Source organism: Ursus arctos, unplaced genomic scaffold, assembly GCF_023065955.2.
Source record: "Ursus arctos isolate Adak ecotype North America unplaced genomic scaffold, UrsArc2.0 scaffold_13, whole genome shotgun sequence".
Lineage (NCBI taxonomy): Eukaryota > Metazoa > Chordata > Mammalia > Carnivora > Ursidae > Ursus > Ursus arctos.
Window position 1 is genome coordinate 21202767 of NW_026622797.1, and position 12472 is coordinate 21215238.

The 12472-nt window shown below is 41.5% G+C and overlaps 1 protein-coding gene across 10 annotated transcripts in view; it reads right to left on the reverse strand.

Annotated features, from left to right (window-relative positions):
* Window positions 1-12472, reverse strand: part of PHACTR2 (phosphatase and actin regulator 2) — a 255813-nt gene that overhangs the window by 60957 nt on the left and 182384 nt on the right. For all 10 annotated transcript variants that reach the window (XM_026504949.4, XM_057310996.1, XM_026504946.4 and 7 more), the window contains exon 3: window positions 4481-4561. In XM_026504949.4, the coding sequence (XP_026360734.1) occupies window positions 4481-4561 (81 nt within the window). The remainder of the gene's footprint in view (window positions 1-4480; window positions 4562-12472) is intronic.

Below are 12472 nucleotides of genomic sequence, written 5' to 3' on the forward strand. Positions count from 1 at the left end.
CATTAGGGGGGAAAATGTGAAAAAGAAGTAATTACAGAGGAACTTTTAAAAAATCACAACTGAAAATAAAATTTCTTTCTTTTTTTTTTTAAAAGAGTTATTTATTTATTTATTTGACAGAAAGAGAGAGAGCCAGTGAGAGAGGGAACACAAGCAGGGGGAGTGGGAGAGGAAGAAGCAGGCTCCTAGCGGAGGAGCCTGATGTGGGACTCGATCCCAGAACACCGGGATAACGCCCTGAGCCGAAGGCAGACGCTTAACGACTGCGCCACCCAGGCGCCCTGAAAATAAAATTTCTAATATGTTACCTAAATCAGAAATAACTAATTTTAATCCCTGAACTTTCATAATTTCTCGAAGTTTCTAAACTGAATGAGATTTTGCATAAGCTTTTAATTCTGTGATGCTTGCAAAGACTAAGCCTAGATCGTATGCAGAACATTTTAAGATGCTTTGCTACCACTGTAAAAAAAAAAAAAAAAAGTTGAAGTTTTGACTTTGCAAAGTTGAAGAAATGCATCATTAGAGCTATTTTTATGCAGTTTTTGATTAATCTTATTTTGGCAATCATTATAAATAAAACAGAGATCATCTCTCAAATTTTCATTAAATATGATTGAACTTTTTTGGCTCAACACAAAATCCATTGGCCTTGTCCATAAAAACAGGCATGACATTTTAACAAGAAAAATACATATCATGGAATTATGTCATGCTCAAAATGAAAAAGCAATCGTTGCTGAGCCATATAACTTCCAAGTACCTATAATCTGATTCCTGTATAAAAGTAAAATAAATGATAATTGAGGTCAATGCCACTGCAAATAAATCTTAACTATCTCAATAAAATTAAGATAATACTTTTTAAAGAGTATAGGTCAAACCAAAGGGAAACCAAAAGATTCTTATTATTAGATCCCAAGGAATTCGCTATTAAAAATAAGGGAGGGGAGGGGCGCCTGGGTGGCTCAGTCATTAAGCATCTACCTTCAGCTCAGGGCGTGATCCCAGGGTCCTTGGAGAAGGAGCCCCGCATCAGGCTCCCTGCTCCGGTGGGACCCTGTTTCTTCCTCTCCCACTCCCCCTCCTTGTGTTTCCTCTCTCGCTGGCTATCTCTCTGTCAAATAAATAAATAAAATCTTAAAAAATAATAAAAATAAAAAAAAATAAGGGAGGGGAGACACAACGTAATGTCCAGATATTAGACACAGGAAAACTAAAAACTAATTTAAGAATGGAAAATTCCAAACAAAATAGAAAACCATGTCTTTATATAAAAATACCCTCAATTTTTACACAACCCAAATATAAATTTATCTTTGATTACTCAGTCTTTACTTGACAACAAAAAAATGCTGAAGTCATGTTAATGAAAACTTAATTAATTTTAACCCTTATTACACAAAAAATTCTTTAGTAGGTTAAATAACTGATTTTAAAATCTTGAACAAAAAAAGGTAGAGAGAAAATTAAATAGTTGTGGTGCAATAAGAAACTGAATTTTCACATAAGAGAGTCAACAATGTGGACAGATACTTACTTTGAGGTCTGAAATAAAGCTAGTGCCTATGAAAATAACAGTAGAAAAAGGAGACCGATATGTGATAAATATAAATTCAAGAATAAAACAGAGTAGAACTGGTTATTAATAATTAATTGGTGGGTGCACTGAAAAAGTTTTCTAGTTTTGTGCATTACAGTAGAATTAAAACAAGTTGCGCCCTTGATACAGTTTATACATGTAGGAAAATGCACGCAAACCTGCCACAAAGGAGAGCAGGGAAGACACTGAGGTTAGAAGTAACAGGAGCCCTTGCGCGCAAAGGAAAAAGCTCAGGAAAACCTGTAAGCTTCAAGTGAACCAGAGATAAAACGCACACACACACCAGTGGTGAAACAAGGAGCAGGAGAGTGTTGCGGGGTTTTCCCTCTTTCTGGTCAAACAAGTGTATCTGGGATATAGTTAACAGAGAAACAGAGATGTGGAGAAAGTTGTGTGTGACCAAACGGTGAGTGACTCATCAGAAGGTTAAAACGGACACCGTGGAAGAGAGAGAAAGGAGGCTGCACGACAGGCAGGCAGGCACATCTTTGTGCCCTCATGCTAGAGCTAAGGGAAAAGATGGAAGGAAAGAACCAGAAAATAAGGAATGAACTTGGACTAGACCTGGGAATTCTCAGGAGAGAAGACCAGTTGTTGAACTTTTAGATGGAAGTTAGAGGTTAGTATAGAAAAGGTCATCTAAAAGGAATAAAACTAAAAGCTGGGAGAGAGGGTAGGGGGTGGGATGGGATGAGGTCAAACCCAGGGTAGCTGGAGGGATTGAAAACGTCTATCTGGCTCCCTGAATAAAGGGCATAATTGACAATAACTGTCAAGAGCTAAGGCAAGGTCAGGAAGATCAAGGCAAAGAATGAATCTTCACTGGCAGAAGACAGGAGGCTGTCACCAAGCATAGCAGCTTCCAGTCCCTGGCTAGAGCTGAAAACAGACCGAAATTCTCAAGATAATTCTTTTTGGAGAAACGACAGAAAACGATTTTCTCCAGCCTTTGGCTGAAGAGGGGAAAGACTCTATTTACAATAGGCATCACCAGGAACTTTCAAGGATTAGGTCATTTCTACAGTTCCATATAGGGACCATGAAATAAGGAGAAAGTGAAATTTAGTAATTTAGGATTTCCCGAACATTAAATTTCTTACATTATGTTTGGGTGAAAAATTGTTTTGTTCTTTTATGTTTTAAAACTTTTAATGTTTGGTCTGTAGAAGTTACCAAAAGGTTAACTAGAGTCAGACTTCTGGGAAGTAAGTATGGGAAATTGAAACCCATCAAGTAAACAGTTTAACAAATTAGGCAGAACAAAAACCAATCAATACTACGCATTTCTTTAAGTTGACCACTGCCACTTGTTTTTAGAAAAAATAAACTGTTTTCTAGCTATAATTTTTAATCAGGTAAAAAAGGTTTTTAAATCTCTGTCTTTCACACTCATTAACAGTTTCAATCATAAATTTTTGCATTTTTCCTTTCTTTAAACAATTTCCAAATAAATGATACCAAACAATTGCGCTGGCCCACCCCAGGAAGGTGATTGCTCAGAAAGGTGATCGCTCAGTGGATCTGTAATTTCTCTCCTGCCTCCAGAGAGATTAGAGGGGAGAATAATTTTGATACTGCAAGCCCACCTTCCATGAACAAAAAGTTAGGGATGCGCATTTTTTTATCATTAAATTTCCCAGACAGGAAATAAGTAGCTTCATGGTAATAGAAAATTAAAGAAGACATAAAGTTCATTCATAAAGCAGAATGAGAAAAATATAATTGGTCAGAGATTGAAATAAAATGCCTAAATTGTGAGGGCTCAAGAAAAATGGCATTATTCACTCTAGACTTCCCTATATTCTTTTAAACAGCGGTAAAACAGTAAAGCACTTCCTAGCTCCACTCCGGAATTATTCAGATGTTGGAAAAAGTGTGTCATTTGGATTTATAAATAGTGAATTCCAAAAGATGTTCTTTGCAAAGAACATTTATCAGGAAAAGAATTCTGTGATTTTAATTCTAAATTAACAGCACTTTATTTCTTCCCATAAAAGTACAGTAATACTACTTTATCCCAGTAAATGTCCAGGGGGTGGGGCAAGGGAAGGCATGAGGTAAATCAACAATTTTGCAACAAAAATTTCCTTTAGTTTTAAGAGTAGGGGGAGTAATGAAAATTATTTGGTATTACTTATTTGGAGAAATAACCAATCTTGGTGTCTTCTTCTGAGGGTCTATCTTGGTTACTATCAAAGACTTGTCTTGAGCAAGATTCCCTCTTGGGAGGATAGAGAAAAACAGAGGAAGAAGATTAGGAGAAGGGAAAACAAAATACTTAGAAATAATAATTATTAGTGAAAAGGTGAAAGACAATTAGATTCAAAGAAACGAAAAGAGAACAAAACTAGGAAAATTACCTGAGAGAACACATAAAGCAGATTAATTTAATGTGTCCATTCGTGCCTTACTGATGGTACATTTGATTTTATTATAGAATATCAAGAACAAAAGATACATTTACTATTTCTTTTCCGTCCCTTTTCTATAAGAAATCAAAAGTCAGGAGCCAAGCAACAACATTGCATTTACTCAAACAACCAAGTTAACTGTATAGAAAGACCGAGGTTCAAGAACAGAAGAGGAGTCGTACAAGCATTTGTATCTTATCTGTATCTTCAGCCAACTACCTTTGTAGAACTTCAGGGTTAGGGACATATAGTGAGGACTCACCAAAAAGGTCATTGAATTTCTTTTCCAGAATACATTCTCTGCGCCCACAAAGGCATTCTGAATTAAAGCAAGATTCTCAGAGTGCCGTACTCACTGCTTTATCTCCCAAAGACCACGATTATCTTAAATTTCAAAAGAAAAGGAAAGGAAGACCAAAGAATAAAAAGGATCGAGTTACTTTAAACGTATGATTAATTTCCTCACCTTGATCAGGCAACTCCTTAAGAACGCCCCTTCTTATCAGCTCCTCTCTACTTTGTCTTGTGGATATCTTCCTTTCTAATACTTTTAAAAAGAATAAGCATAAGAAAGAATCAAGTCATTGCTTAAAATAATTTATGAAAAACATTCCAAGTAGAACTGAACACATTTATTCTGTACACCTGAGGGCTCAAACCCCAGTTTTTCGAGTTGTCTAGCAAAACTCGTGGTTGGAACCAATATAATTAGGACAAGGCCAAAGGACTGCAGCTCATGCTCTGAAACCCAGCCGCGGTGCCTGGTCCTTCAAATGATGATGTTTGACCAAGAAAGCAGACACATTATTTCATATCAGCTATAGAGCACAATGGCTGCTTCTCTCTTTGAAATATTTTTTTTTAGGCATTCTAAAACATAGGCTTCTATGAATATGCAATGTATACAAAGGATACGTATGCTTACATTAAAACCAAACAGACAAACAAACGTTCAGTAGATAACTCAGGTAACCCATCTGAATCTGAGAGAAAAGGGACTACTTTTCCAGTGTTTTCTCTCCCACACCATCTATCACAAAAGTCCAACACATCAGACCTCTGTAACTCTTCTCCTTGCCATACTCAAAAGGTCCAGCATGTTCCGGTATATCCCCTGACAAATCCCAAGTCAGGAGGACAGAGTCAATTCATGCTTTCACAGGCATGTCAAGGGATGGGAATCTCAACAATGCCTCTTCCTTCTTCTGGAAAAATTTAAATCCTTGCTACAACTTCAGAATGGAGCTTAGGAGCTTAGGGTGAGACTTCAATAGTATTCACCTTATGTGTATATAATATTAGTTTCCTGAACCCTGCATGTCTAACTCTACTCCCTGCTTTGAGGGGCCAAGATGGTGTGTAAAATTAATATCATCTACTAATGCTCTGAGCCAACACCGTCCGAAGTGTGTTCTGGAGAACAATCTTCCCTCTAGATGGCCTGTTTGAAAAAGCACCTTGACACAGCAGAAAGGGGCCACAGAAAGGGTCTAGGGCTCTTCAGGGAGAAGAAAGGTACACTGATAGAGACTGGGCAGCCACAGCAGGACTGGATTCTGACTCTCCCCACAATTCCCATTCCCGGCCTCAGAATTTGCAAATCGTAGAGTTACAGGAACAATGTCATTTCAAGATCCAAACTAAACCCCATTACCCCAAGCCCTGCCCCGACACATACAGACAGAGCTCGTATTAACACTACTGACATGTGTTGGGGGGTGCTCCACGTGGTCTGAAGCAAGGACACTCTGAAGACCAAGAGGGGGAGAAAGCGGTGTGCCCTGGGCTGAGAGCTTTGTAGGAAGCGCTTGAAAGTCTTCCTCAATGGCGTGAGCCCCGGAGTACCGACAACACTTAGTCTCTCTTGAAGAAACTGAAATATTTTTTTCCTTTTCTGACAACCAGTAATCGTGTGTTCCCCTTTTATCCTGGTTGCCAGTAAGGTTAGAGTAATATTTGATATTAACGCAGATTTCAAATGACAATTCATGGATGAAATCTGTTTCCGCCTTCTTAGAGACCAGACTTCATTTGTATTTAATTTCTAGCATATGTGCCCTTTGTTCTCGGTTTTGTCAAACACATTTTGCGGATAGAGTCAGAATGGAAACAAACAAGAAAATGAATAAATGAACAAGTGAATGAACAAATGATCAAAAGAATAATTAACACCTTCTTGCTTCAAATGGACACATACAGGAACCCTCCCCTCTCCTTTTAGATTGCCACCCACCCCCGACGCCACCCTTCCTCCAGAAGCAAGTAACAGCAGCTCACTTAAATGCCGGTGGTTTCAGTGGACAAAGTTAACTAGGTGTGGGGGCCCAGCCGGGGTTGTTCCTTTAGGTAAAAAGAGCTGTTATTTCAGGACAGCTTCGGTTTGTCCAAGCTTTTGTCAAAGAGAAGAGAACTCCTTCAGCACAGGGAGCCAAACAACACCTCCAACGACCCTGTGGGGCACTGTGAACGCTGTGCGGATGGTTCAGAAGGACCCTGACCACTGGATTCAATGGTCGCTGAAGGACACCTCAGCCAGCTCCAATGGCTGTGATCCTGTACCCTTAATCAAGGCCATCCCGTAATCTCTGCTTTGGGCGTCTTTAAAAGCTTTCACTCTTGCACTAAAAAAATCATCTGAGAGCCCAGAACATATCTCGTTTTGTTCCTGCCTTTCCAATATGGATCCCAGAGGATGCTTCAGTTTTAGTTTTAAGCTTTCTGTTGCTTTAAGTCTAACTTAATCTCAGTTAAAAAATCCCTCCTCTTTCTTCCTTGTAAATTCTGGAGCTCTGAAGCTGCAGCTTGGCTTCCTGCCAGGAATCAAAACCCACAGCTTTGTTCTTTGCCCTACCTCTTATTAACGGGCCCTGATAGGAAAATGCCCTGGCGATTTGTTTGGTCTTTGGCTGAACAGGTTTTTCACACATAGCACAGATAACTGTGTACCGGGCCAATCAGAACAAACTGCATGCAACTGAGCGTGGAAAGTATGTTGCTGGGGCACGGAGTTCCAACCACTGCTCTCCCAGAAGAACAAGTATCACACTCTTCATCTTTTAAAATATTTGCCTCATGTTTACATAGTGTCTGTATGTTTGCAGAGCACATTCACTGGACACTTTTTCATAGGCTTGGAAGTGTTCTGCATTGGAATGAATCGGAGAGGTCATTCTCGTCCAACGCAGCCACACAAAGCAGGAGTCATTTCGGGAACATTCTTGAGATGTGCTCACCTGCTTGAAAACATTCAGAGACAGGATAGCCTACTCCAGATATCTGTCACCCTCATTCTTAGGAAGGTACTCCTCATAAGGAGTCAGAACCACACTCCCTGTAACTTCGGCAGTTCAGCAAGCCCGTGGTCCCTATAGCTCTAGAGTAAAGTAAGTCGTTTGTGATGGGAAAACAGCGTCAGTTAGCTCTGTGTTCACTGAGAGCAAAGTGGGTTATTGAAGCCTCCTAGAATCTGATGTCCAGTATCCAACCACCTGCTCTCTGACCCTGAAGTTCACACTAATCAGTGCAACAAGAGCAATAATGTCGGGGGGCCTCCCTCACAAATACTGCTGGGGAAGAGACTTAGCGGGGGCACAGATCACCAGATACAGTAGCCAGGTCTCTCCATGAGAAGTATTGTTCCCAGTTGAGCAAATAGCTCATGGTGGCCCGCTTTTTTCCCAATCAAAAAAAGCATGTATGGTTTTTACACGAAGATCAAGCAAACCCATGATTTCTGTTTTGCTCCCTGGTCTGGGGGAGTTAAAGTTCTGACAGTTCAATTGTGATTACAACAGCACACATTTTTCTAAGAAGTGAAAGATGACCTGTGCCCCCATTTTTCTGCCTTCATGCTTATACTCTGACTTTTCAAATATTTGAAAAGGACTGATCTTTCAAAAGTGTCCAATGGCAGTCCAACTCCCTTTGAATACTATCTCTACTCCTTGGCATGGTCTCCACAATGCCCCCCAGAAGCTGCCCCACACACGATGTGCCCCCCACTGTGGGATCCTTCCCTAAAGGCTCCCTCCTGGCTCTCTCTGCTCCAGCCCCTCCAGCCCTGCTGCTTGTCACCTGATGCAGGTGGCAAGACCCTGCCTGGTGGCCTCTGTCCTTACCAGGATGGGATCGCCCCAGACCCCCACATGGCTCAGTCCATCACTTCCTTCAGGTCTCTGCTCAAAGGCTGCTTTATTAGAAATCCCTTCCTCACACCCAACGTGGAATAGCTTGTTCCTCTTCTCATCTCAATCCATCTTATCCTGCAAAAGACGTCATCCCCTCCTGAAATGGGACCTAGTCCATAAGTATGGTCTCGATGAGAACCAAAATTCTTGACAGTTTACTGATGTTTTCCCAACAGTGCCTTGCAGGTTGTTAGAACTCAGAAAAATGTACATTTGTTGCATAAACAAATAAAAGAACACAGGCTGATAATGCTGACGGTCTTGTTTTCTGCCCCTTCTCCACCTCCAGTCTAGGAGAAAGCAAGCGAGGCCTGTGGCAAAACTCTATGAACAGGAGTCTTCTGTTTTCTGCCTCCTCTACTTCTTGGCTGGGCCTGCCAAAGGGAAAATCCTGAGCTCTCTGACCTATGGCTCATCTGAAAAAGTCTCTGTGCTCTGAAGAAGGAAGGCTATAGTGTGTAGAGGACAGATGGCAGCCAAGTAACAGGGTGTAGCACACGACTGGGCTCATCATAAATTTTAAATGATTTATGATGTCCTTCTGGGCATGGAGCCTGCATTCAGGAGGGGAGGCTGGGGCATATGCCACCAGCTCCTCGCTGTGGATGCAGGGCCAGGATTTTATATTACTCTGGAAGTATCCGTGAGAGTAAATCTTGCAGTCAACAAGCCACTTGTGTTTTCTTTTGGCGGGGAAAGAGAGTTCTAATTCTCAATTCTAACACCGTTTAATGACAGAACAAAACAGAAGAGCAATTAGACTATTAAATAAGCGTACCGTGGTATCTTCTTGGTTCTGAGTACTGAATGGCCTTACTGTACAACCGTGACAGAAACAGAGACCTGCTTGTCTTGTGTGGCAAGTGTTCTGTAAGAGCCTGGCTTTTCTTTCCCTCTCCTCAACAGCAGTTACAGAAAAAAGAATGTCAAAAAAAGGGATCCTTTTTAAAAGACCCTTCACTAAAGCATAGCAAAGTCCTTTAAAGAAACCACCACCAAGATGCCACCCAACGGAACGTTTGCAAAAACCTTCCAGAACAGCCCACGAACATAAGGCAGCGAAATAAAGCCAGTATCCCCCACTAAAAATACTCAGGGGTCTGGCCATTTTCGTTGTTATCCATGTCTCTCCCTCCTTAAAAATCCGACAGGCTATGGAACAAGCCCAACCCCTCGGAGCCATGGCCAGGCTTTACAACTGGGCCCAGGGGCCCATTCTCCCCCTCCCTCTTGTTGTTCATCCTCTTCCACAAGCCCAGTGTTAAAGCCCAACCTTACTCTTACTTCTCACCATTTACTAAACACTTCCTCTACATCCTCAGCTCGTTCCTTCCATGCCTCTTTCTCCTAGAATCACACGTTTGCCCTCTCCACCTCTCTGGTGAAATCCTCCTCTAATCCCAAGAGCTCTTCAGACCGCGCCCCCTGCAGGACAATGTCATCATTCTGGCTGGCTAGTGAGTAGTAACGGTGTTCCGTGGTACTTTAAAGTAACTTCTCTGTGCCTCAGCTTTTTCATCTACAAAATGGGAGAACTGGGGCACTTGGGTGGCTCAGTCGGTTAAGCATCTGTCTTCAGCTCAGGTCATGATCCCACGGTCCTGGGATCTAGTCCCACATCAGGCTCCTTGCTGAGTGGGGAGCCTGTTTCTCCCTCTGCCTCTGCCTCTCCCCCTGCTTGTGCGTTCTCTCTCTCTCTCTCTCTCTCTCTGACAAATAAATATATAGAATCTTTAAAATGGGAGAACAACTGCTACCTTTTCTGGTTCTTCTGGAGACCAAATGAATCTAGAAAGCCCTGAATAAATGTTAGCTATTACTATTATTTCTGTTACAGGGCTTCTTTTTCATTGCTACATGTGTAGTAGGGGCAAAATCACATGACTCGAAGCCCTATGAGAGATTTCATTTCATCCCCATAATGCCCAAAATAATATATTGCATTAAGTTTTTGGTTTTGTTTTTTGAGGGGAGGGAGGGAAGGCATGCCTAGCACCCTTTTCTAATCTTTTCTACTTATTTTAGAAACAGGCTTCCTGATAGTTAGCCTTTGAGGAACCACCTTCCTCCTCATTCAGCCTATGCCATTTGTGTGAAGCTAACCCCAACCCTGGGCTCTAGGGCTCCCAGGCTTATCCAGTCAGAGCCTGGTATCTTCCTGGCCTTGGTGACTGGTTCAGAGAGGGGCTGTGCCCAAGTTGCACCAATGACGACCAGCCCAAGAATTTCTGGAACGACAGGAAAAGAAGGCTTTCTTTTTCTTCTGTATCTATGAAAACTAGCTGTATATGAGTCCAGAGCTGAAAGTAGTCATTTTGCCTCCATAAAAGGAAAGTCTAACTAAAGAAAAAAATAAAGAAATAAAAGCCAATACTGAGGAACATAGGCTCAAAGAAGGAGAGTTTTCTAATCCTAGCTTTGAAGCACCTGGATCCAACCAAACCTAAAAGCTCTTTGGCCCGGGCTTTTCACTTGCATGAACCAATAAATTCCCCGTTTGCTTAAGTCTATTATTATTCAACTCAGTAGCAGTAAAGGGCTTTTACTTTTGAAGAGTTAAAAAAGGTGTTACACGGATGCCTCCTTAAACCAAATTTTCTTCCAGCAGAGGACAAAGATTCTCTAGATTTTCAAGGCAGAAATATGAAAGAACTACATGGAACCTCTTTACCCCCCAAGAGTTTGAAACTTGACCAGACCTTAAAAAAGAGGAAGATGGTGAGATCTATGTCCCCTCCTCCTCTTGGGAAATCAGTGTCACAACTTCCTTCAGAAACCTGATAGTAATCATCCACTTATTTGATGCTTAGGTCGCATTTTTATATTTATTTTCTCATCATGCTTCCCAGTATTCCTGAAAGACAGGCTAAGCAATTCTTTTTAGTTCCCTCGAATAGATAAGGATATCGAGACTCACAGAGGTGACACACCTTTTCCAATCCCATACTCAAAATCTGGTTGAAGCCAAATGTGTCTAGCCAAAAGCCTACTGCTTGCATTCTCCAGACTGAGTTGATAATTACAAAGATTTCAACTTTTCCACAACAGGTATAATGCTTTTCAATTTCCCTTCAGGACATGGGGTAGAAAAACTTTTAAAATTAATTTTAAATGAGCAAATTTTAGATGGCAGTACATCCTGATAGTTCAAATTACAAAAGGACACAGTAAAAACTCTCACTTTCACCCTGTCCCCCACCTATTCAAATTGATCCCCCGCCTGTACTCCATATGCAAATAACCACTTCTGTTAGTGTCTCCTGTACCTTTCCAGACTTTCTTTGGCAAAGCCAAATATTCATTTTAATTATTCTCTTTTTTACACCCAAGGTACAATGTCTTACAAATTGTTCAGCATGGGGCGCCTGGGTGGCTCAGTCAGTTAAGTGCCTGCCATTGGCTCAGGTCATGATCCCAGGGTCCTGGGATCCAGCCCCGCATTAGGCTCCCTGCTCAGTGGGGAGCCTGCTGCTCCCTCGCCCTCTGCCCCTCCTCCCTCCCCTTCCCCCCCTCTGCTCTCTCGCTCTCTCTCTCTTGCTTGCTCTTGCTCTATCTCAAGTAAATAAAATCTTTAAAACAAACAAACAAAAAACAAATTGTTCAGCACTATGCTTTTTCACTGAATACCGTAAGTAGTACTTTTAAAATTTCAGGTAACGAGGTGACAGACAAAGGCCAGGCTGGGGAGAGACGGTGATGATCTTTGCCTTGTGCAAACAGCAGCAGCTAAAATCTCTGCTGTTTCCAGAGAGGGCAAGCTGGGAACAGCCATGGCAAGTCAACTCAAGGGACTCGGGGATTTTATTCCCAAGTGATAAGGTTTAGGACTTGAACAATGAGCAAGTCCTGGATCCCAGATGGGCCAGGAAGTACAAGCAATCTCGGGAGAGTAATCAGAGACCAGGATCTGTGAGCTACGTGAAACACTGCTTGTCTTTCTTCCAATGTGACTCTCACAAACACATGACAAACACAAATGTTCAGGACAGGTGCTTTTGGATTCATCCTGTGTGTTCCCATTTCTTGTTTCTTCACATTAAAAGACAGTAAACCCAAAACAGGGTGACACCACAAAAAGGACAGAAGTTTGAAATAAAGATAATGAGAATTTTCCTTAGAGCAATTACTTCTAGCTTCACACCAACAACATGCTAGAGACTTGATAGAAAAATGAATGTCAGCTCTAGAGGGTGAAGAGGTTTTGCAAACTAGGAGATCATAACCAAGACCTATTAGAGAAGCTTTTAGAGAGCCTGAACTTCTAAATCTGA